The sequence below is a fragment of the Genypterus blacodes genome, unplaced genomic scaffold (genome assembly GCF_046128005.1).
Source record: "Genypterus blacodes isolate CSIRO-AG114 ecotype Tasmania unplaced genomic scaffold, CSIRO-AGI_Gbla_v1 ptg000301l_1, whole genome shotgun sequence".
In the NCBI taxonomy this organism is placed as follows: Eukaryota; Metazoa; Chordata; class Actinopteri; order Ophidiiformes; family Ophidiidae; genus Genypterus; species Genypterus blacodes.
Genome location: NW_027467092.1, coordinates 287,565 through 309,438, shown reverse-complemented (window position 1 = coordinate 309,438; position 21,874 = coordinate 287,565). Strand labels below are relative to the sequence as shown.

General features: G+C 49.3%; 3 protein-coding genes across 5 annotated transcripts; all 3 read right to left on the bottom strand.

Moving 5' to 3' along the window:
- Nucleotides 1-398: 398 nt before the first annotated feature.
- Nucleotides 399-12,638, bottom strand: znf292b (zinc finger protein 292b). 3 transcript variants are annotated; one of them, XM_076137250.1, is made up of 8 exons: nt 12,431-12,638; nt 9,665-9,819; nt 9,507-9,585; nt 9,292-9,421; nt 8,504-8,706; nt 8,257-8,393; nt 7,897-8,038; nt 399-7,375 (listed from the first exon to the last, which is right to left on the bottom strand). In XM_076137250.1, the coding sequence occupies exons 1-8, from the start codon at nt 12,590-12,592 to the stop codon at nt 842-844; spliced, it is 7,542 nt and encodes a 2,513-aa protein (XP_075993365.1). In that variant the 5' UTR covers nt 12,593-12,638; the 3' UTR covers nt 399-841. The 3 variants fall into 3 exon arrangements, with proteins under 3 accessions (XP_075993365.1, XP_075993367.1, XP_075993366.1); XM_076137252.1 differs by lacking the exon at nt 12,431-12,638 and adding an exon at nt 8,934-9,091 and having other exon boundaries at nt 9,665-9,755; XM_076137251.1 differs by lacking the exons at nt 9,292-9,421; nt 9,507-9,585; nt 9,665-9,819; nt 12,431-12,638 and adding an exon at nt 8,934-9,275.
- A 1,630-nt stretch (nt 12,639-14,268) lies between these two features.
- LOC142988208 (ankyrin repeat domain-containing protein 9) lies at nt 14,269-16,826 on the bottom strand. The gene is made up of 2 exons (XM_076137292.1): nt 16,341-16,826; nt 14,269-15,236 (listed from the first exon to the last, which is right to left on the bottom strand). Exons 1-2 carry the CDS (start codon nt 16,683-16,685, stop codon nt 14,712-14,714), a joined length of 870 nt encoding a protein of 289 aa, XP_075993407.1. The 5' UTR covers nt 16,686-16,826; the 3' UTR covers nt 14,269-14,711.
- A 946-nt stretch (nt 16,827-17,772) lies between these two features.
- On the bottom strand, nt 17,773-20,605 carry lrfn2b (leucine rich repeat and fibronectin type III domain containing 2b). Its single transcript, XM_076137289.1, has 2 exons — nt 19,242-20,605; nt 17,773-19,055 (listed from the first exon to the last, which is right to left on the bottom strand). The coding sequence occupies exons 1-2, from the start codon at nt 20,603-20,605 to the stop codon at nt 18,077-18,079; spliced, it is 2,343 nt and encodes a 780-aa protein (XP_075993404.1). The 3' UTR covers nt 17,773-18,076.
- Nucleotides 20,606-21,874: the final 1,269 nt, after the last annotated feature.

Genomic DNA, 21,874 nt, shown 5'->3' with positions numbered 1-21,874 from the left:
GGTTACATTCTGATAAACGTCTGCATGACATCATGAGGTCAGCTGAGCTTTAAGAACAGAATCGTTTATTCGTGTGAAAATATCTTAAAGTGTTGCCATCTAATAAATAAATGTTGCTGTTTTATTAACAATAACTATAAAATAACAATAAAATATAATCAAAAATAAATAGTTGTATTAAATAAGGACGCTGACATGTAGAGTCTCGTCTGTGCTCACAGATGAAACATCTTTAAATGTATTTACGCGAGTTATGGAGGAATAAAAGAATCAGATCATCAAAGAAATATCTTCAGTCTGACACATTTCTATGATCATCATCATCATCATCATCATCATCATCATCACATCCTACAGACATGTCGACTGAAGACGTCAGAATGAAGCAGAACACCATGTTAACATCAGTTCAGCTGTTTTACTGTACACATGTACAATTCATGGAGAAAAACTCATTTTATAACATTCCTACAAAAACAGCCATGAAAGTTCATTATCATAAAATCAAAGGAAGGCGACACATGATTGAAAAAAATAAAGAAAAACAAAGTGTAGCTTTACTTACAGACTGAAAAGGTATTTACACGTCAGGACTATCACCACAAGACGACGTCGCCGCCCAACAGAGCGAGTGTCTCAGCGGCCCCGCCAGGGACGCAGAGGATGATGTCATACGTTAATTCATCACAATATCCATTAACATGCTATAGCTTCCCTAATAAAAAGACAGTTTACAGTAATGATGCTTAGTAAGTGGAAGATAAAAAAAAAAACAAACAGCTGATGTGTCGACAGCAGATTGAACTCATTCTACTCCTGAGATTGTTGAAATAAAAAAACCTCACTTCTTTTTCTCTAGCATGACGGTTGGACGCATTTCCTGCAGCTGTTTCATCATGAGTTTGGTCGTACCTGAACAGGTCGCGTCCACCACGATCTTCACTTTACTGAGCGACTTCACATTCTGCCGGTTGCTGAACTGGACGCAGGTTTGTCTGCCGCACGAACCCGCCGGCGTCTTCCTCGCCGCTCCCGACGGCTCCGCCTTCTTGGTTACGGGATATTCGCACTTATTGGACTGTTCCAAGAACTTGAGGAAAGACATTTCAAAGCCCATGGGTTTAAAGGAAGCCAGGGGGACGCTGTGCTCGTTTAGTTCCTCCTGCAGGAACGCAGGACAGGACGAGTCCGACTCGTCGTCTCTGCTGTAAACCACATGACTCTTGGTAGAACGAGGGATTTTCTTGCGCTTCACAATTTTTTCGATGAGTTTCCGCGGACGCCCTCGTTTGCGTTTGCCCACTGCCACGCTGTCGGGTTCAGAACTTTCGTCATTGGACTGCTTGCTGTCGAACCCTTTGGCGGTCCTCTTCCTCAGCGCGGGCTTGGAGGATCCTAACGCGCTTCCTTCCAGGCCCGTTTCTGCCGTGAACTCGTTCTCCGACAGGTCAGACGCGTTGTCCGATTTAGAGTCGTTGCTGCGGGTGGACGAGTATCGTTTACTGGGGAACTTTTTGCAGAATATGAAGCGACTCCTCTGCTCTTCCAGGTACTTCTCAGAGAGTCCGTGTCCCATGTAGTGCCTGGTGATGTTGCGCTCAGAGCTCATGACCGAGTCGCAGCCCTTGATCATGCAGGGGTACTGCAGAGGAAACTTCTTGGTGCACATGGCCGCCGCTTCCTCTTTACACTTCAGTGAGGGTCGTCCGTACGTGGTCCAATAATTCCTTTTTGTTTTGGGAATCCTCTTGGTCTCACTTCCCCTCCGTGAAATCTTTTTATTGCTCTCTATGTTCTCCTTCCCGTTGCTGGTCTTGCTGATCTGGTAAAGGTTGTTCTTGGTGTGTTTCATGCCGTCTTCCATCCTGTGCTGCTTCCTCAGTTTCGGCTGCTGCACATCGTGGTGCTTCTTCATCGCATGTCGGAGGAGGTTTGACTTTGTGGCGTAGGAGCGGTCGCAGCCGTCCACGTTACACTGGAACACGCTGTTGCCTGCTTCAGCTTTGGACAGCTTGATGTCTTTGTGCTGTTCTTTGACATGTCCTATATATTTCCAGACAGCAGTGAAGGACGCTTGGCATTCCTGATGACCACAAGCGAACCTGCCAAGGTCAATGCTGGAGAGCAGAGCTCCGGCCTTGTCCAGGCAGAACTCGTGCAGTTGGAGATAATGCTGCAGGAGATTTGCAACTTCCTGAAACACTCGCGAGCAGTCCTTCTCTTGGCACCTGAACTCTGAAACTTGAGCAACGTCGTCCGCCTCCTCGTCCTCGTGGTCCCTCGACTCATCCGAGCCGTCGGCGCGCTCTAGCTCCTTGTTCACCTCCAGTGCCGACAGAGCCGACTGGTGCACGGCCCTGTAGTGTAGGATCAGGTTGTGCTGGATGGTGAAAGCCGCCACGCAGCCTTGATGGACGCAGCGATACGGTCTGTACGGACTGAAGGCGTCACCCGTGTCCCCTTTCTTCTCCTTCATCTTCTTTGTACCATCTGAACTCATCTTACCTGCCGCCTGTTTGTTGACGCCTGGTGGTCTTTCTGCAGACGGAGGAGGGACAGCCTGCGTGAGAAGTGCGGACACTTTAGAGTGGAAAGGATTGGACATTTTGGACTGAGGTCTTTGCCATGCGTCTGACACTCGTTTGGTTTCTGGACACTGTGATGCAAGTGTGAAGCTCTGGGCCTTTGCTGCTGAACCTGGTGCTTGGTGATTTATGGAGGTCACCCGTGAGCAGAGCGCTGCCGCGGAACCATTGCGTTGATGCACCCTGTGATGGATTTGCTCCGAGCTGGCTAGAATGATGTCGTGCTTCTCTGCGCCTGCGTCCGAACGAGACCCAGGCACTGTTGGAGGCGCCGGTCCAGCGTTTGTACTTCTGGAGTGGTTTAGGATGGCGGCAGACGTGGCGGCAGCTTTGGCCGACTTCCTCTTCAGGTCTAAATCAGCAACTTCTTCAAGTGACAATTTGTGAGCTGATAAATAATGGGCGCGGAGGTTTGAGTTCCGGGTGAAAGTTTTACTACATTTCTGACACTGATACGGTGCGTAGAGTCCATACCTCTTTTTAACACAATTCACCATTTCCAGTGTGTAGTTGTGAGTCTTTGAGAGATGCTTCCACAATGACTCACTTGACATGGAAGTAAAAGTGCACTTTTCACTTTCACAAGCAAATGGTTTGACAAACGCCAGCACTGAAGGAGGCAAACTGCCTTTGACACAAACACTTTCACTCTGCACATTATCCATGTTTGTTCTGATGGAAGTCGACGTTGTCTCTGGTATTTCTCGGACCAAGTCGAGTCTTTCAAACGCACTCTGGATTTCCATCATCCAGGGCTGCTGACTGGTAGATGACAGAGCCGGACCGGGATCTACATCATGTGACACGATACCAACTGGAATAAGGACCTCCTGCTGTGGGACGGAGGTCTGCCTGAAACAAGTGAAGCTGTGTGTGTTTGGCAGCCCTTCAACTTCAGTGGATGGAGAGACGGTCTGGATGACAGCAGCAGCTGTTCCAGCCTTTGCAGGCTGAGATGTCTGATGGAGTCTGGAAGCGTATAACGGACCCGATGACAAGGGACTCTTTAAAGCGGCGTTGGGATCTGTGTTGCCCGTGAAACAAAAGCTGTTTCTTCGTTGAAAGTCCCCAGCTAGGATCTGCTCCCTCAGCCTCTTCTTCACGTCGTGTTCACCTCGTCTCCCCTGTGGCGTCTCGGTCCGACGGCTGCTCGCCGGACTGAGCGGAGTGTCGGCTAAGAGCATCTGCTTAAGCGGGTCCGATTCTGAATCTGCCGTCTGAGCGATAGTGCCGGAGCAATAGTCGACACCGAAGACGTCCCCGCGGTCTGAAGGATCGTGAGCGGACGAGTTCTCTGTGAGGATCTGAGAAAGAAGCGGATCAGAGAATCCGTGAGCAGCAAAGTGATGGACCCTGGGCTGAGGGTAACGTCCTTTAGCGTACGCGTCGTCCTCTCGCTTCACGTGCACGTTCTCCGTGTGCCGAATGACCGAGCTGCCGGGCAAACGCTCGGCGGCTCCAAAGGGAGCACAGGAGCTTTGAAACAACGACTGCGTGAACGGTGGGGCCACAAAGAGGTCGGACATGTTTGACTCTGCCATGATCTGTTGAAGGATATCGTCGTTGGACTCCAGCTTCACATATGCTGCCATATTAGCTTGAGGATAATTAGCAGTGGTGTATTCTTTGGGCACCGTTGACCCACTTGTACCTGTTTGATAAAGTTTTTCTGGATAAACTGCAGCCGGACTGAAGGACAGTTGCGTCTGTGAGTTGCCTCCTTTGGGTTCTGAATTGAGGAGGTCGAGAAATGATTCTGGCAGGTCTGCGTTCAGCTCCACGTCTTCAAGTGTTTTGCAGGATGAACGTTTGGACAAATGGCCCCCCAGGGATTTTGGGCTATCAAACTTTCGAAAACACCTGCAACAAACAAATTTGCCATCTTTAAGAATCGCCGGCCACTTTGTCCTTCTGCTTTTTCTGACTCGCTTTGGATTTTCAGAACCGATTTCAGGATTAAGCGCATGAATTTCAGACGGATTGCTGGAGCTTCTTTGGCTTGACGAAGGTTGAGCCGGCTGCACTAGATGCTGCGCTGACTTGAAGTTTTCAGGAAGTTCTGAACGTCGCACAGAGTTGCTTTGCATCTGAGATGTGTACAGCGGAACCTCTGGCGGTTCATCCGGGCCGTCGATCAGAGACGGCAAAGCAGAGCCGGGACTCGGCGGCGGTTGCATTTGCTCTCCTGCTGCACTAATGCTGGACCCCATCATAGAACAGGATGACACGCGGCGTTCCAGAGCTCCCATGCTCACGTCCAGCGGTGGCAAACTGTGCAGGTTAGATGGAAACACTTGAGTTGAGCCACAGTTTAAAGTTTGTTCTTTTCCACAGGCGGGGTTCCAGTTTAGAGTCCCTGCAGCTTGGGAGTGTGTTTCACTACCGCCCAACTGAGAGAGAACAATGGGATTCAGGACATTTTCCATCAGTAAGGGAGCATTTTGCCTTTGACCAGATGAGGGGACTGATGGTGTGGTGGTGAAGCTTGAAGTAGGAAGCATGTTAGTGTAGGAGGGCGTTTGGACCGTTCCTCTGCTGCAGGGCGGGGTGGGGTTAGATGACGAGCTCTCTGCTGCAGGATGGCTGGTCTTGATTGGAGTTCGAGCAAGTTTCCAGTGTTCATAGAAGTCTGGATGAACCGTCTTCATGTGCTTGGTCACACTTCTGTAGCAGCTGTAATGCCTGGTGCACGTCTCCACCGCACAGTGATAGCGCTCCCTCTCTCCTGCAGGGGGCCCCGCGCTGCCCGAGGGGGCGACGGCGTTCTCCGGCCGGTTTCCGGCCAGTTGCAGGGGGGCCGCGGTCGGCGGAAGTGGCTGCGACATTGCTGTTGCTATGGTTTCCTGGGGCGGCGCTGCCCTGGACAGGTTGCTGCTGTACATCGCCTGAAGCTGTTCTGGCAAAGGAACGTTGCAGTCTGAACTGTAACTCATTGATCCAGACCCTCTGTCACAGGCCAACATGTGTGTGTGGCCTTGGAGGACATTTGGAACACAGGTTTGTGATACACCAACATTTGCACTGGATGGAGGTATTGGTTGATTGTGTTTCGCTGGTGTCAAACTACCCAAAGAGCGAGGACGTGAAGTATCTCCCAGCATCAGAGGATCAGACGAGTGTGAGCTCACAGACTGAATGACTGAGTGATCTGACCGCTGAGCCTGACTCAGGCACAAAGGCTGTTTGACTGCATCCTGTCCAAAGGCTTCAGGAGCTGAAGAGTTCAGGAGGCTCTCCGTGTTCTCCGTGCTCCTTTCACTCTCTGACTGAGCAGCACTGTCACTCTTACACGTGTTTGAGTCCGGGGGGCTCTTCTGCGTGAGGGCGGGGGGATCAGACAGCATTTGCTCCATCAGTGACAGTGCGTGTTCAGGCTTCTCCTCTGTTTGAGCCGCATGCTCCTCCTGATGCAGCTCCAGCTGACTCTGTGAGTGGAAAAGCTTTCCACAGTCTGGGACTTGACAGGTAAACGTTCTGTAATGTTGGGCCTCGTGATCGTACAGTTTGTAGGCCTCGTTAAAAATCTTTGCGCAGCTTGGAAACATGCACCTGGCCTTAAAAACGGCGTGCTCCTTCTTGTGCAGGAAGAGTTCAGTGTTGGAGAGGAAACTGGCCTTGCAGTTGAGCTGTATGCAGATGTAGGGCTTCACCCCACAGTGGACCTGTAAGTGATCGTTCAGGTGCGTCACGTTAACAAAGTGCCGGCGGCAGTATTGGCAAACCACCTTTTTTCTCTGCATTTCAAGGAAACGCTTTGCCTCTTCCACATCCCCATGGGCTTTAACATGTGCTACAAGATTTTTGAAAAATTTGAAGGACTTTTTACAGTTTCCAACAGGGCACATGTTCTCCTCAGTGTTCCCTGTGTGGCTTCCAGTGTCTTTGCTTAGAAAAGTCTGAGTCACAGCACCGCCACGTCCCGGAGATCCAGCCCTTTCTGCATGAAGGAGCGGATGTTCGGTCCTGGCGTTCATGGCTACAGTGAGGAGCGTGGCGCCTTTAGGGCCGGCTAACTTTTTGTTTGTTTTCATTGCCGTTAGCCTCTCCTTGCACGACTGCTTCACATGTGACGCTACATGGGGAACTAATGTTTCTTTTGAGGCAAATGTCTCGGCACAGATGGGGCAGTTATACGCTCCGTCTTTGAAGTGAGTCTGTGCGTGCCGTACAATCCTGTGGCCCAGGAACTCCTTGTCACACAGCACACAGTACTGCATGTACGCCTGCCAGTTCCTGAAGCGGGCGGATATGAAGCCCTTTTCTCTCAGTTTCTTCATCTCTCTGTTTTTCTGTCTTTTGTCTGTTATTTCGTTCAGTTCATAAGTGCAGTCAGCAGAGTGATGTGATGTGTCCTTCTCTTTCTCTTCCTCTTCCTCAGGGCAGTCGGTATCATTCAGCAGGTCAATGGACGACACGATTGAAGCCTCTTCACCCATTAGAGCCAGACAGTGACGCTTCAGTGTCTTCCAGTCCCAGAACTCTGGGTCAAAAGACCAGAGGGTCTTAAAGACCAGCAGCAGCTCGCAGCGTAGTGAGTTAGGAGCAGGCATGTTCTCCTCCTCCAGCTTCTGATCCGGCTCGTTGTAAAGAGTCTCCACGGCGTAGTAGGAGTCCACTGTGGGCTCCACCAGGAACTCTGTCAGCTGGCAGGCTCGCTTCACTTCCAGGTCAGTAGGAAGCAAACAGGAAATGGTTTTGCACACAGTGGCCTTGGTGTTTCCATCACTGGGTTCCATTTGCAGAGCCCTGATGCACATTTCAATGCACACTGGCAACCCAACACTGTCCATCTAAGAGAAGAAAGGAGGACACACACAAACATTACTACTCAGTTCACATACTCACACACACCAAAAGGAAACAAGAAGCAAACTAAATGTGCATTTTCTCTGCATTGTGGATCAAATGACAAAACACAAATAAAGCAGAATAAATGTCTGGAGGGTTTCATAGTGTGGGAAATCAAACAAGAGAGTGACAGACAGGCAGACAGACAGACAGACAGACAGACAGACAGACAGACAGGCAGGCAGGCAGGCAGGCAGGCAGGCAGGCAGGCAGGCAGGCAGGCAGGCAGGCAGGCAGGCAGGCAGGCAGGCAGACAGACAGACGGACGGACGGACGGACGGACGGACGGACGGACGGACGGACAGGCAGGCAGGCAGGCAGGCAGGCAGGCAGGCAGGCAGGCAGGCAGGCAGACAGACAGACAGACAGACAGACGGACAGACGGACAGACAGGCAGACAGGCATTTTCTTCCTGGTCCTGTTTTGACAGATCCCACATGAGATGACTGTGATGTTCATTCACCTCTGACTGGATGACCTTGATGAAGAACAGGATGTGGTAGACCGTTTTGGACAGTAAGGACATCTGGCGGCATCTGTCCAGGAAGGTTTGTTCTGATGGCTCCAGTCTCTTCAGCAGTTTGCTCCAAAACAAAGTGAGCTCCCTGCAGACAGAACACACACAGTCACAGCTTCATATCCTGCTCAGGTTCATGTGCTGAAGCTCATGAGCTGTTGAAGTATAAACAGACCTAGACCTCTATGGGCCTTTGAAGAGCTAGGTGATCTTTATCTCTTCTTTATGTGAGGGTTGATATTAAATACATGTGTGATTTATATGTGCAGAGCTTCAAACATCTTCCTCCATGAAGCCTGGACGTACCAGGCGCAGTAGGAGTCTGCGTGAAGAAGCTGTCGAGTCAAGAAGGCCGAGCATAAACTGAAGGCTGCGCCGTCGTCTTCGTCAGACTCCAGGTTGCAGATCATCTCTAATGCATCTCGACAGTCCACGTCTGAAAGCTGCACACATTGATGACATAAAGCACGCATGTACTAGATACATAATATGTACTGTATACACAGGGTGTGTATGTGTGTGTGTGTGTGTGTTTAGAGGCATGAACTCTAACCTGGTCCATGAGCTGCTGCTGTTGCAACGTGGCACAAAGGCAAACCAGCAGCATCTGCTTGAAGGCCCCTGTTCCCTGAAAGGCCGGACTCTCAGAGCAGATCTTTGCCAGGAGTGCAGCCTTCTCCAGCTCTTTCTCCTTCATCAGCTGCTTCACTCTCATCTCCAGCAGCACAGGCCCTTCCAGCAAAAGGAAGTCCTCCACTGAAACACACAGGAAGTCTTCAGACACACTGATCCACGTGTATGCATCTCTACTCAAACAAACATCTGATTCAAGTTTAAATGAACATAAAAGATGTACGAGATGTCACTGTAAAGCCTTAGAGACATACACTATAGGGCCAGAAGTAAGTGGACACCCCTCCTGATCACTGAGTTCAGCTGTTTGAGCTCAGGATGGAATCGTCAAAATGTCACTTTGTTCAAACCTGTGGTTGATCTAAAGCATGGGTGGGGAACCTCCGGCCCGCGAGCGGATCCGGCCCGCTCGGGCCGCAATTTGGCCCGCCCGATTCGGCGTGCGATCCGGCCTGCGATCCGGCCCACGACAGGCAGATTGCTCCGCAAATTCCGAAGTGCACCCCGTCTACAAAAGTTGTGTCCGACCGATAGTTTAGTGTGGCCCCTGCGCGCTGATGGCAACATCAAAACGGCCCGCGATAGGAAAAAGGTTCCCCAGCTCTGATCTAAACGATCATGTATGGATATGATAATAACAATGATAATGATAATGCACAGGCCCACACAAACAAAGCACATATTGTGTAAGTGTAGAATGACACACACCTTGTTGTGTTTGGAGCTGGACATTGGACAGGATGTCTTGTAGAACACAGTTTGTCCAAACTCCGGTTTGGTGTCCCAAAGCAGCCAGCAGCTGAGTGAGGCCATTTTCCTGCAGCATGCTGTGAGCAGACTGAACACCACAACATGTTTCACTGTCATGCCACCTGGGTTTATTACCGTTACAAACATATTTGACTAATGAAGCTGCACTTTACCTGCACGGACCACTGGAACTGTCTCCATAAGACATTTGGAACTTCCTCCTTAAGTGAGAGCAAAAGCTCCACAAAACTCCTGCATAAGCAACAAAGACAACAATTCTTCATCATTACAGCCGTTTGAAGACGAGCAGGTCTCTTTCCAGGGTACTTACAGAGAGAGCCTCTCGAACACCAGGGGCACATGTTCACACTGCAGCGAGAGGTACGGAGAGGCCCGGGCATAACTGGCCACCGCTTCAATGTAAACCTCCACCAGCGGCAGAGGATCCTCCTCAACACGCCACCGGCCTGCGTGTTCCACCAGAGCCTGCAGACAAAACACACACACACACACACACAGGACACGTGCATGCATATTAGCATTTTCATCATGTAAGGGAAACAACAACGTCTACATTTTCCCTATGATACCATACTGCTCCTAAATCTTTAACACTCAGTTTCCTGTTTGTGTCGCTGCATCGACACAGAGAGAGGAAGAAGAAATGTGCCGCGCACACACACACACACACACACACACACACACACACACACACACACACACACACACACACACACACACACACACACACACACACACACACACACACACACACACACACACACACACACACACACAGTCTGTTACTGCATTGAATTACAATCATTAACTTCTGTTTGCGTAACAACAGGACAGACGGTCGTGAGACTGCAGACTGAGTGACCTCGTATAATCGGTTGTTGATTCAAACCTGGGCAACATCATGATTTAGTTGACAGCTCCTCTGCTGGTTGTCCTCTCTTGCCACTCTGGGTCATATTCAGTGTAAAGGGTTAAAGTTGAAGGGACAGAGACTTAATGCAACAGACAAACTATTTCTATTATCCATAACTGTCACATCATTACAAACAGATTCATCTTTGTGTGGTCATCAGAATAATCATCAGTTGGTCTTGGCAAGGCAAAGGGATTCATCACTATGTTTAGAGGATATCTCATACACTGCATGTATATCCCATTATTCACCGAACACAGAGAAGAGAAGGAGAAGAGTTGTTTCAAAAGACATGGAAGAAAATAATGACAAAGCATGGAGAAAGTAAAGGAGACAAGAACATCTCCAAGGAGCTTGAGGATCCCCTGACCACTTCCATCAGGAAGTTGAAGGACCACGGGAACAAAGCCAAACGTCCCTGGATGTGGACGTGACTGAAAAATGAGCCCAGATTAAACAGAAGGAAAAATAAGGCGTAAAAAAAGAAAACAGATCCAAGTTGAGCTCTAAGATCAAGATACAACTGTGTGGAGGCACCGTGAGCTCTCAGAAGGAAAGTGATCTCCATGGAAGATGAAACATTAGGCCTGACAGACGCCCGACTGCAGCCGACTGACAGGTTCTATGATGTCATGCTGCAGGAGGATGGACTCATTCTGGAGCAAAACATTTCCTTTTCTTCCATCACATTTCACAGTTTAGCTCTCTGGGCTGCATTATTTGAGTTATGTTTCATGCACTGCAGAAGAAGAGTAAGAGCACAGAGAGACGAAGAGTGGGGACGTCTGAGGGTCCACATGTAAAGAAGTGGAGCAATGGGAGCTGTGCAGCAGAGGAGCTGCTGGAGAACAGAAGAGGTGGCCTATACTTACTATGGTTACTGCTCATCCTCATAGGAGAAAAGATAAACTTAAAGATAAACTTCTCAACTGACAGCTTCCTGAAACAACAATTCACCATGTTGAGCTTAAAACATGTTTGACTCCTAACATCTGCAGTGAAAACAAACCTGCCTACTTACTGACTACAACAGGTAAACATGTTTATTATATAAATGTATGTTTTATAGAGTTTGATCAAGTTGACAGTTATTAAATAAGGCTGGGACAGATGAAGGTAAAGTATTTATTCATATGTTTATTTCATGTAATGTTGAAGTATGTTCAGAGAGTTACAGATCACATGGACGCGACATAAAGCCTCACACATTCACCAATATGATCTATAATCATGAGCAGCAGTAGTCAGTCCATAGGGATTCAGCTTGGGAACCGGAGGGTCGCCGGTTCGAGTCCCATATGGGCCAAGTAAGTGAACTGGTAGCTGGTGAGTTGCCAGTTTGCCTCCAGGGCACTGCCGAGGTGCACGTGAGCAAGGCACCGAACCCCCAACTGCTCCATGGGCGCCGTACAATGGCTGCCCTGCACCCCCCTGTAATGCATGTGTTTGTGTGTCTGATATGTAAGGGGAGGTGCAAGACATTTCAATTGCGAGTGATTTGATCGTGAATTGCATGTAACAATGAAATAACAATGACAATAAAAGTATCTTATCTTAATCTGACATTTGGATCAATCACCAAAAACAAAGGGCTCGGTTTTGATGAGTGCATCAAACTCAGCACTGCAAATCTGACCAGACACAAACACACACACACAGTCTCTCTCTCTCTCTCTCTCTCTCACACACACACACACACACACACACTAGAAGCTCATCTAAGTGCAAGCAGGCGAGGTGGCTAACATGCTAACATCCAGCCTGAGCTAAAGCCTTATTGCTCCCAGCTGTCGAGCAGCCGCTCCGCGTTACCCGTACGGAACCGGTCCGGGGTGAAGGCACCGCTGCTGGATAAGCGAGCCGATCTGCAAATGAACGTCTGTGGGGGGGAGGCTCCTAAACTAAACAACCTCCCGCAGACCCTGACAACCTGCTAGCATAAGCTAACAGCAGGCTAAGTGAGTCGTCGTAGCGGCCGGAGTGAGTTTGATTTGTTCACTTCACTCCGCCGGTTTGCTAGCGTTCAACCCTCGCGCGTGTTTTGATCCCGTATGTTGGCTCAAAAGGCAACAACAATCCCGCCCACTCCTACACACCCCGGCTGTTAAATCGTGCGTACCCGTGAGTAACCCAGAGCAGCTAGCAGCGCTGGTAGCCTCTCACCTGACAGAAGTCCTGACAGAACCGGGCGGACGGACCCGAACTCCCCGCTCCTTCGGACACCAGCGCCGCCTGGACTTCTTGTAAGCGCCGCCTGAGTTCCCGTGTGTTTTCGCTGATTCCACTCTCAGCGCTGCGCTCCTGTTCGGCCTCCTGGTCCGCCATCTTCACAGGCAGCTCCGGCGCGTAGCACCGTCGCGTACGTATGCAGCGCGACCGGCCGCTGTGGGGCCAAACGGCGCCCCCTGTCGGCAGCTCGGCGTCACGGTCACATGAGACGAAGTGGATTAACGCTGTTGGAACGTTGTTAGTTTAGATGACGTCACTGTTGTCCGTCTCACTGTTTCGGATCCTAAATTCGACTTTGTAAAATAGTATGTTCTGATTAAGCATTTAAAAACATTACCGATCAAAAACGCCGGAGGAAGCAAGAGAAAGTGCTACATGATATACTCTATATGTATAAACAGTTCAAAACACTTGCATACCCGTAACCACACAAAATACAAAAATGTTATTTTGATAACTTTTAGAAAACATGCAGTAAAACACATTGTTTTTTGAGCCATAACATCTTAACCTCAATCTAACCAGTCAAGTTTATTTGTACCTCATCATATTACCACACATAAAGTCTACAGGTTCGCTCAACTCCACGGATTATGATCATCTAAAAGACAAGATTAACTCTCAAAAACCTTTAGCATTACAGGAAAACCTCCTGAATAAGTCAAAAACCTCAGAACCAAACATTTAACCAGTCCTGCTGTTTAATTGTGAGGGTGTGACATTTTATTTATGAAATAATAAAGCGAAATAAAACAAATATAGGTCCTGAACAAAGAACAAGGGACCTTCCTCATACTGAATCGTTCTCATCTCAGGTGTCAGCATGAAGATCAGCCAGAGGATGCAGACCATGGCTGCACAGCTGTGAGCATGTTTATGACAGCTGGTTTACTGAGCCTCCAGTGTGTCTGCTGACCTCTGCTGTTGGGGGTTAGTAAGTAAATCCAGCAGCTGAAGCAGCACACATGACCTGCTGAGCACCACACAGCTAAACCAGCCAGCACACACACACATCTCAGCTTGTTGAGTGATGGTGTGACGGCTGCTAAGGTGATGGAACAATTCCCCACATGTCCCAGAGTCCACAGACCAGCATAACAACATCTGATCATTGGGACGAGGAGATGATTCCATGTTTGGTCAGATCAGACAATCAAGATTCATTCTAGTTTGAACCAAACTCATATTTGTACTTGTTACTATTCATGACATGGAGTAATGTGTGTGTGTGTGTGTGTGTGTGTGTGTGTGTGTGTGTGTGTGTGTGTGTGTGTGTGGGATCAAATCAGACACACTTTATAGAATCTATCAGGGTTGACATATAGGAGAGTTAATTCATGAGATTCTTTCTTTTTAATTTAGATACACGACAAACTGCAGTAAAGAAATGCATTTAAATACATTTGTTTATAATGTTAAAATATTTGCTTGTATTTGTGTTACTTAATGATGTTTCCCATTCAAGATGTAGTTATTTTGTAGTGTACAAATAATAAAATAGACATTAATAACCACATATGGTTCATAATAACCACAGGAATGAGGGGAAGGCACTCAGAAAGGCTAAGCAGCCCTCTAACTGACTGTTATTACAGCGCCACCATCAGGACTGATTCAGTCATTGTAGTGTAGTGAGGGTCACATGTCGACTAATTCATTCATGAGAGCCCCGCCCACTCTACTTTGACCGCCAATTAAAGAAAATTTGTAAGAAAAATGTCCAAAAATCTGAGATAAAACTTGGTATAAACAATCAATATCTAAAATTGATCCAAAGTTATTTAGGAAGTTTATTGTAAGACTTATGGTTACAATTTTAATTATAATTAAAAATCAATATTACGCTGCTTCCACCAGGCTGACAAGTACAAGTACATGTCATGGAAACCAGGTTTGATTGAAATCTATCAAACGTTTAGAGATGTCAAACATCTCAGAGGGCATAATAATAACAATAATAATAATAATAATACATTTCATCTGAGGGGCCTCACAGTGCATGAAAGAGTCACACACAAGCAGAAAACTTGAGGAGGTAAAATCATCTGACTTGGCAGAAACACCAGAAGAGACAACAGGAGACATCAAGCGGACAGAGAAGACAAGGAGGGAAACAAAGCAGTAACACTGAGGGAGGAGGAGACAGAGTGAGGGACAGTCTGAACAGGACTTAATGCTGATAGAACCACACAAGGGTTAAAGATGCTAACATGCATCAGGACTGCAGGCTCCGCCTCCCTACGCCGAGTCCCAGGGGTCCCAGGGGTTTGAGGGATGGGGGTATGGGCAGTTCGTGCAGACTGTCTGGGAAGGTGGCGGGGCTTAGATGCTTCACGATAGTCTGCATGGCTGAGAGAAGCAGCGGCGCCGGCGTTTTCCCCACCAGGTACCTGAACGTCTCCTCACCAAGCACCCGGATCCAGCGCTCCGGCTCTCTGCCAAGGGCCACCTTCCGTTTGAAGCCAAGCTTCCGCATGAAGATGAGCAGGTGATCCAGACACCGCCTCTCCTCTCTGACGTTCAGCCCTTCAGACTCCCCAAGTTTCTGCAGGAGGAGATCCAGCGGAGTGCAGCCGTCGTGATCCTCGGCGTGAGGTGACGCTCCGCTGCCCAGCAGCATGATGACGGCCTCGGGGCGAGACAGCTCACACGCCAGGTGCAACGGTGTTTTACTGTCCTCCATGTGGAAACAGCCCACCCTCTTTGTGTAGGAAGGCGTGCTGGGGACCCGACGGGCCTCCTGGAAGGTAAGACACAGAAAGTAAAGTCTCAGCTCACACATTCTACCATCCACAACATTCCTCTGCTGGTGGTCAAGAACATTTGGCTGCAGTGTTTCTGCAGTGTGAACTCTGATGCAACCTCTGCTCTGTGTTTACTTCTCCATGTTGAATCTTTCCTCTGCTCTGTGTTTACCGACGACTCTTTTCTCACAGACATGGAGGCGGCTCAAACCTTTTCCAGAACCTGAAAAGCTGGTGACTGGAGGAAGAGCTGAGATGACATAAGTGGCTGTGGATGATGCAATCACACTGATAGCACCTTAGTCCCGCAGGTACTGAATGGAACCGATCCAGAGCAGTCAATGACACTTTGTCAGGCTCTCTAGGAGGAGCCAGGAGTCGAACAGACAATTACTACAGATATGATTCAGCGTTATTAAATCCACCCAGAAGATACTCATCAGAGCTTCTGAGCCAACCGACCTGCATGTTGTTGTTTTCCATCCCATTACACCATTTAGACGTCTAAATGAAATGAAAATAAAACTAATTCACAACAAATTCACAACAGGAGGACGGTTTGTTCTGCTGTGAGAGGAACAGCTGAGTCACATATCTGAGAGCTAATAACAGTTATGAGCACATTGTCCTACTTAAGCATAATTGGAGCTTAAACCTCTTTATGTATGCCGTTTAGAAGCCCTCAATGTTTTTTCGGGCTGCACTCAGAACTTTTAAGCCTTGTGATCTTGCAGACACGCCCCTTTCAGAAGGTTTCACCTGGTCCCCTCACTGATCTGCTGGGATGTTGTGATCCAGTAACAATGATGGGATGGTGCCAGCATGAGTCTGACGACTGGTTACGCCCCTCTGAGCAAACATGGAGAGAGCGAGTCAATCAGAGTTTCCTCTGATGACGTATTTGACTCGGTGACGGGTCCCCTCGAAAATTAGTTATTCATTTTTATTTCATCAATGGCTGCATGTTGTGCTAATTATAAACTGCTGGTCGGTCCGTTGTCCTGTCTAATATATATATAATAGAGTTTCAATTCAATGACACACATTTCCTTTTCCTTCTATAAAGCTTCAGTGTGTGTGACCCATCAGGGCCTCCGTACCTGCAGGATCAGACCGAGGATCTGTTGTCTGTCGTAGCGCACCGCCATGCTGAGGTGCGGGGCGGAAGACGGGCAGCAGCAGAAGCGCTCGCCGGGCTTCTGGAGCGCTTTGTCGGTGTAATGTGTGAGCAGGTACCGAGCGTAGGCCTGGTGGTCGTGAACGATGGCGTACAGCAGTGCCTCGGAGGGGGAGTACGTCCTCTGGCTGGCGTCCTCTTCCCGGTAAAACGTCTCCATCGTCCGCATGTCCTCCAACATCCAAACCGGCTTCAGGTCCCGCACGGCCCGGTAGAAAAGCAGCTGCAGCTCGGAGCTCTGAGGCGCCGAGCTGGAGGTCGAGGTCATGACGCAGGTCTGCCGAAGCCTAAACCTTCATCGCGGCGGAAGCAGAAGCTCGGACAGAGATCCGGCGGCGACCATCAGCTCCTTCCTGCTCCTCCGCCTGCTGCAAGGGCGCAGTGACTGCGCATGCGCGTACGCTGAGGACGCTATTTACTGCTGAATTCGCGGAATGGTTGCAAAAACAGAAATCAGCTGATTCCTCAAATAAAAAACAATCAATTAGGACAGGAACCAAATATATGACATCGCCTCACTTTGCCAACATAACACATCACTTTCTGCCGTTCGTAATGACGCCATTTCTATTCTATGTTGTTTATGAAAATGAAAATGAAAGTATGAGCTGCATTATGAAATGTTGTAGTTATTAGGAGCCAGTTTTACGTCAGTGCAGTGCGAGACGTTATGACAAGGGAAGGGGCGGGACGGGACGGGACGGGCGGCGTTAGGACGGGACAGCCGGGGCCATTAAGGCCAGGAAGTGAAGCTTTAAAGAAAAACTCTTCTCAACTGATAATAAAACCAATATGATTTTATTTTCCTCCTGAAGTGAAGAACTCTAAAGATGAAGAGCAGAAGTATCACACAGACATTAGAGCCTTTGATTTAATCAAATAATATCAATATATCATCTGTATAGAAAGTAATTATATTGACATCTTCACATGTATGTACACTTCAGCACCAGAGGAGCTTCAGCTGGGAGCCGGATCAGTCCCGTGTGGAGCTGATGGTCCTGCTGTGCTCGTCAGGGTAGAGAACAGTTGGTCATTTGAATTTGACCACTTAAATATGAAATATTTCACTCACTCATTTCAGTCTCACATGTTCACAGCTTCAGTGTTTCCTGGATCACTGGTTGGTCGCTTTATTCCAGCACAGGAAGATAAAAGTGAGGCCAACAATGTAATGATTGTTGAGAAAATTACATCCACATTCAGTAACTGGTGTTCCTCTGTCAGTGTCTAGATCAGGGGTGCCCACACTTTTTCAGCTTGGGATCTACTTTTAAAAAGACCAAGTGTAAGCGATCTACCTTTCCAAGGGGGGGGGGGGGGGGGGGTCCGCTGTCCGCTTATGGATCCATGAACACGTGTTAGAGCCTCTAAAGCTCCTCTACATGAAAAGAGAAGCTAAGTTACAGACTAATATGTTGACCTCTGAGCTTTTATTGTTGAGGGCAGAACTTCTATCTTTGTGTTGTAGAAGAAACAACAACATGGATCCATAAGGGTCCATTAGAGACCTAAAGACCTGAAGAGACCATCTACACACTGATAGAGGAACACACAGAGTTCAGACGTACGTGACCTGAAGTGTTATAACACGGACACAGAGTCTCACTGTAACATGGCTGCTTCGTCCACAGTGACCTTCAGACCCTCAGTCTGTCCCTACACGGTGCTCTCCATGGCCCAGTCCGTGCTGTCTATTGTCCCCTTGCTTCCCCCCGTGCCCCCCCCTCCTTCACACTGGAGGAGCATGCCATTTACAGACAGACTCCTCTTGGTCCAGATACTGCTGAGTCTACGCGGGTAGGTGCACAGCTGAGCAGCACAGGCCCCAGATACGTCCCCCATGTCAAAGGACTGGCTCCTTCTCGGTCCGGGGTCAAGAGGCAGCATGAGGAGCCGGCTAAGGCGGGAGTCTAGCGTCCGGCCTAGCAGGGGCTCCCTATCTGTGCCGGGTTTTGCTGTGGCAACTGCGGCGTTACTGGCGGAGGCCACATCTCGGCCCTGCTCCCCCCGCAGCTCCAGGGAGGCAAGGGCCCCCAGCAAGTGGTCCAAGTTTGGGCGGGGCTTGGACGGGGCGGATCTCCAAATGTTGGCGAGTGTACTGTTTGGGCTGTACGAGTATCTGACCAAAGATCCAGAGGAGGAAGAGGAGGAGGTGAGGCTGCTCTGCACAGAGCCACATTTGAACTCCACCACTTCATCCTGTATTGCAACTCTGGACTTTACATTCAGCTCCGAGCTCTGCGGCTCCAAGCACGGCTGCCGCTGTTGCAGGATGATTCCATTCTGGCCAAGCCGACTCACATTTGTCTGCGAGTGTGTGTCAGCGAAGCCGGTCAGCTTTCCCTCGGGGATGTCGGAGTCTGCAGCCTTGTATCGCAGCATGAGGATGACCATAAAAACGAGCAGCGTGGCCACAATCACCCCCCCCACCACCAGGATCACGGTGCCCCCCAGGCCGGCTACAGACCGGCACTGACGGAAGTCATCATGTGTGAAAAAATCGGAGCAGCCCACGATGTTGGTGGCGGTGAGGGTGGTGGCCGAGTCGTCCCAGGCGGCCAGAACACACAGATCGTAACGAGTCCCAGACACCAGATTAGTCAGCAAGAAGGTTTTATTGGAGGCCGGAATCATCCTGAGAAAAGAGAGAAACAACAACACTCACATATCGTTACAGTAAACACGTCAACACATGCAACCTGAGCACGGACTAGCTGAACGACCTGATCTGTGTGTGTGTGGTTGACAGTGAGATACCCCTGCAAGACTCAAACTATCAGGCCGCCCCGGCTAATGAGCAAACACACAGGTGTATCTTTACCTGTAGATCAGAACCTCGTCGTCGGAGCAGTTATACTGCAGCTGATACATCTTCACCTTGGGTGCTGATTTGCTCACTGACCATTCAACCAGCGCTGACACTGCTGTCACCTCGGAGACGGACACGTCCCTCTCTGGTTGGCTCTTGCTGATCCTCGTGGTTCCTGTGATGTCGGAGAGGCGGGACTTTGGTCGTACAGGCTGTCCGGTGCCGTTGCTGAGGTGGGGGAGTTGGACGATGGAAACCTCCACAGGGGCCACCGACTCGCCTGCCACGTTCGCAGCGATGCAGGTGAAGGTGCCGTAGTCCTTGGAAGTGGTGATCATGATGCTCAGCGTTCCGTTGCTGTATACTGCGGTTCGGGAGGAATTTCCAAGCAGTTGGTCATCAGGGGAGATCCAGTGGATAGTCGGGGAAGGATCTCCGGTGGCCTCACACCTGAGGCCGGCTGTCTGGCCCTCCAAGACCAGCATCCTGTGGGTGTGTTGAGTGATGAGGGGGGGCTGACACACAAACTCCTCCTCCTTAATGAACCAGAAATAGCGCCCCTTAAGGGCAGGAGGGGAAGCGCAGGTCTCCAGGTCGTTGTCTCGTTCAAGCCTCCGAAGCCACAGCATTTCACAGTTGCAGTGGAGGGGATTCCCGCCCAGGCTCAGGGACAGCTGGGGGGCGTAGGGTGTGGTCAGCATCACTGAGTCCTGGGCACGGGAAAAGATGGAGTCCGGGGGCAGCTTCTGCAGCCGGTTAGAAGTGAGGTCCAGCCTTGCCAGCTTCTCCAGGTCACTGAAGGTCCCCTCTGGAATGGAGTCCAGCAGGTTGTGATCCAAGCTGAGCTGGTGAAGGTTGGTCATCTGGCGGACAGAGTCCCAGGGCACGGACATCAGGTTGTTGTATGAAAGGTCGAGATCTTCCAAGGCAGGAGCCAGGTCCTCGAGGGCCTTGTCATGGATGAATCCTAGCTGGTTGTTGTTGATGATGAGGTGCTGCAGGTTGACAAGGCCTCGCAGGTCATCGGGTCCCAATTCTATCAAGCGGTTGTTGTCCAGGTGCAAAGAGCGCAGAGTCTCCAGGTCCCCAAAGGAGAAGGGCTGGATGTAGCCGATGGTGTTCCTGGAGAGGGTCAGATCCACCAGGTCGGTCATGTTGGCAAAGTCCTGCTGGGTGATGCGGAGGATGTAGTTCCCTCCAAGCCGGAGCTCCACCGTGCTGCGGTCGATGTCGGGAGGCACAAACAGGAGGCCTTTGGAGGGACAGAGGGTCCCCAAGGACTCGGACAGATTCTGACAAGCACAGTACTTAGGACATGCGTGTGCCATCATCACTGAGGCTACCAGGACCAGCAGACAGCTGATGATGTCGTCCATGGTAGAGATATTATGATTATTCTCTGGTTTGTTCCATAACTGGCCTTTCCTGTTACAGGCTGCCAGGGGCCACAGTCACACGCTCGATCTGGGAAGTCACATGACCCAAGTCAGTTTCACAGGTGGGGAACCTGCAACCAGAGAAGACAAAGAATCTGAAGAATTAATATGAAAAATAATGAAACACGGGACATAAACACAGTAGTTTGTATGTTTGTTGTATGTAAACAGGTGAGTGCAGTGTGGGAGTGCAGTGTGTGTGTATATGTGTGCGCAGTATGTGTGTGGTGTGTGAAGTGAGTGCAGTGTGAGTGTGTGCAGTATGTGTGTGTGACTCTCTGTTATTGTACTGAAAGGTGTTTCTTCTTGTTCTGAGGATCCTGTGTACCTAAAGAAGTGGATGCTGAGTGTGTGGAACCTTGCAGAAACATTGAAATGAATTAAGCTGAGACTCTTTCTGTGAGTTCATCTGAAGTGTCCCTGCTGCCATCTTACCTGCTTTAAAAGCTTTTTAGCACTTATGATGAATTCTATCTCCATGAGATATTGATGGAGGAGTACACGCTTCAGATGTGTGATAAAAAAATGGCCTCTAACTTCACTCAGAGCCACTTAGACAAGGAGAGATTGAGTTTGAGAACGATGACATCATGTCACTGATTAGATATTTTTGTGATGAAGCATCTGATGTGTTTGGCCTCTCTGAGCTAAAGACGCAGCTACATGCTGCTGATGGGCGGTGACAGTCTAGCAGGAGCCAGGAATCTTCCAAACTGCTCCACCGCCCTGAGCCCCAGACCGCTCTACCACCCTGAGCCACGCCCCCTTCTACTTCCTCCTTCCTCCATCTACTTCCTTTAGCTAATATTATTGGGACACTCAATAAAGCTTCACTGCTATGTGATGATTCCCAACTGTACCTGTGAATGAAGCCAGAACAGTTCAGTTCATTAAACTCTAAACAGCCTTAAGGACATAAAGACGTTAAAGGGAGTTTGTCCTTGTGTGCTGCTCATGGGGCAAGGTTGGGTTTCTTTCAATGTGGCCTCAGATAAACTCTGTTGCGATTGAATTGAAAATGTAAGGTTCCTGGTTTGATTCCAGGTTCCTCCTAGAAAGCCTGCTGAAGTGTTGTTGAGCAAGACACTGAACCCCCTAACGGCTCCTGATGAGCAGGTGAGAGTGAGGTGCATGTAAACACACAAGTAACGTCAACTTGATTCATCGTGAAAATGGAGGAAATTTTCCCAGCGTTTAGCAGAATCACGG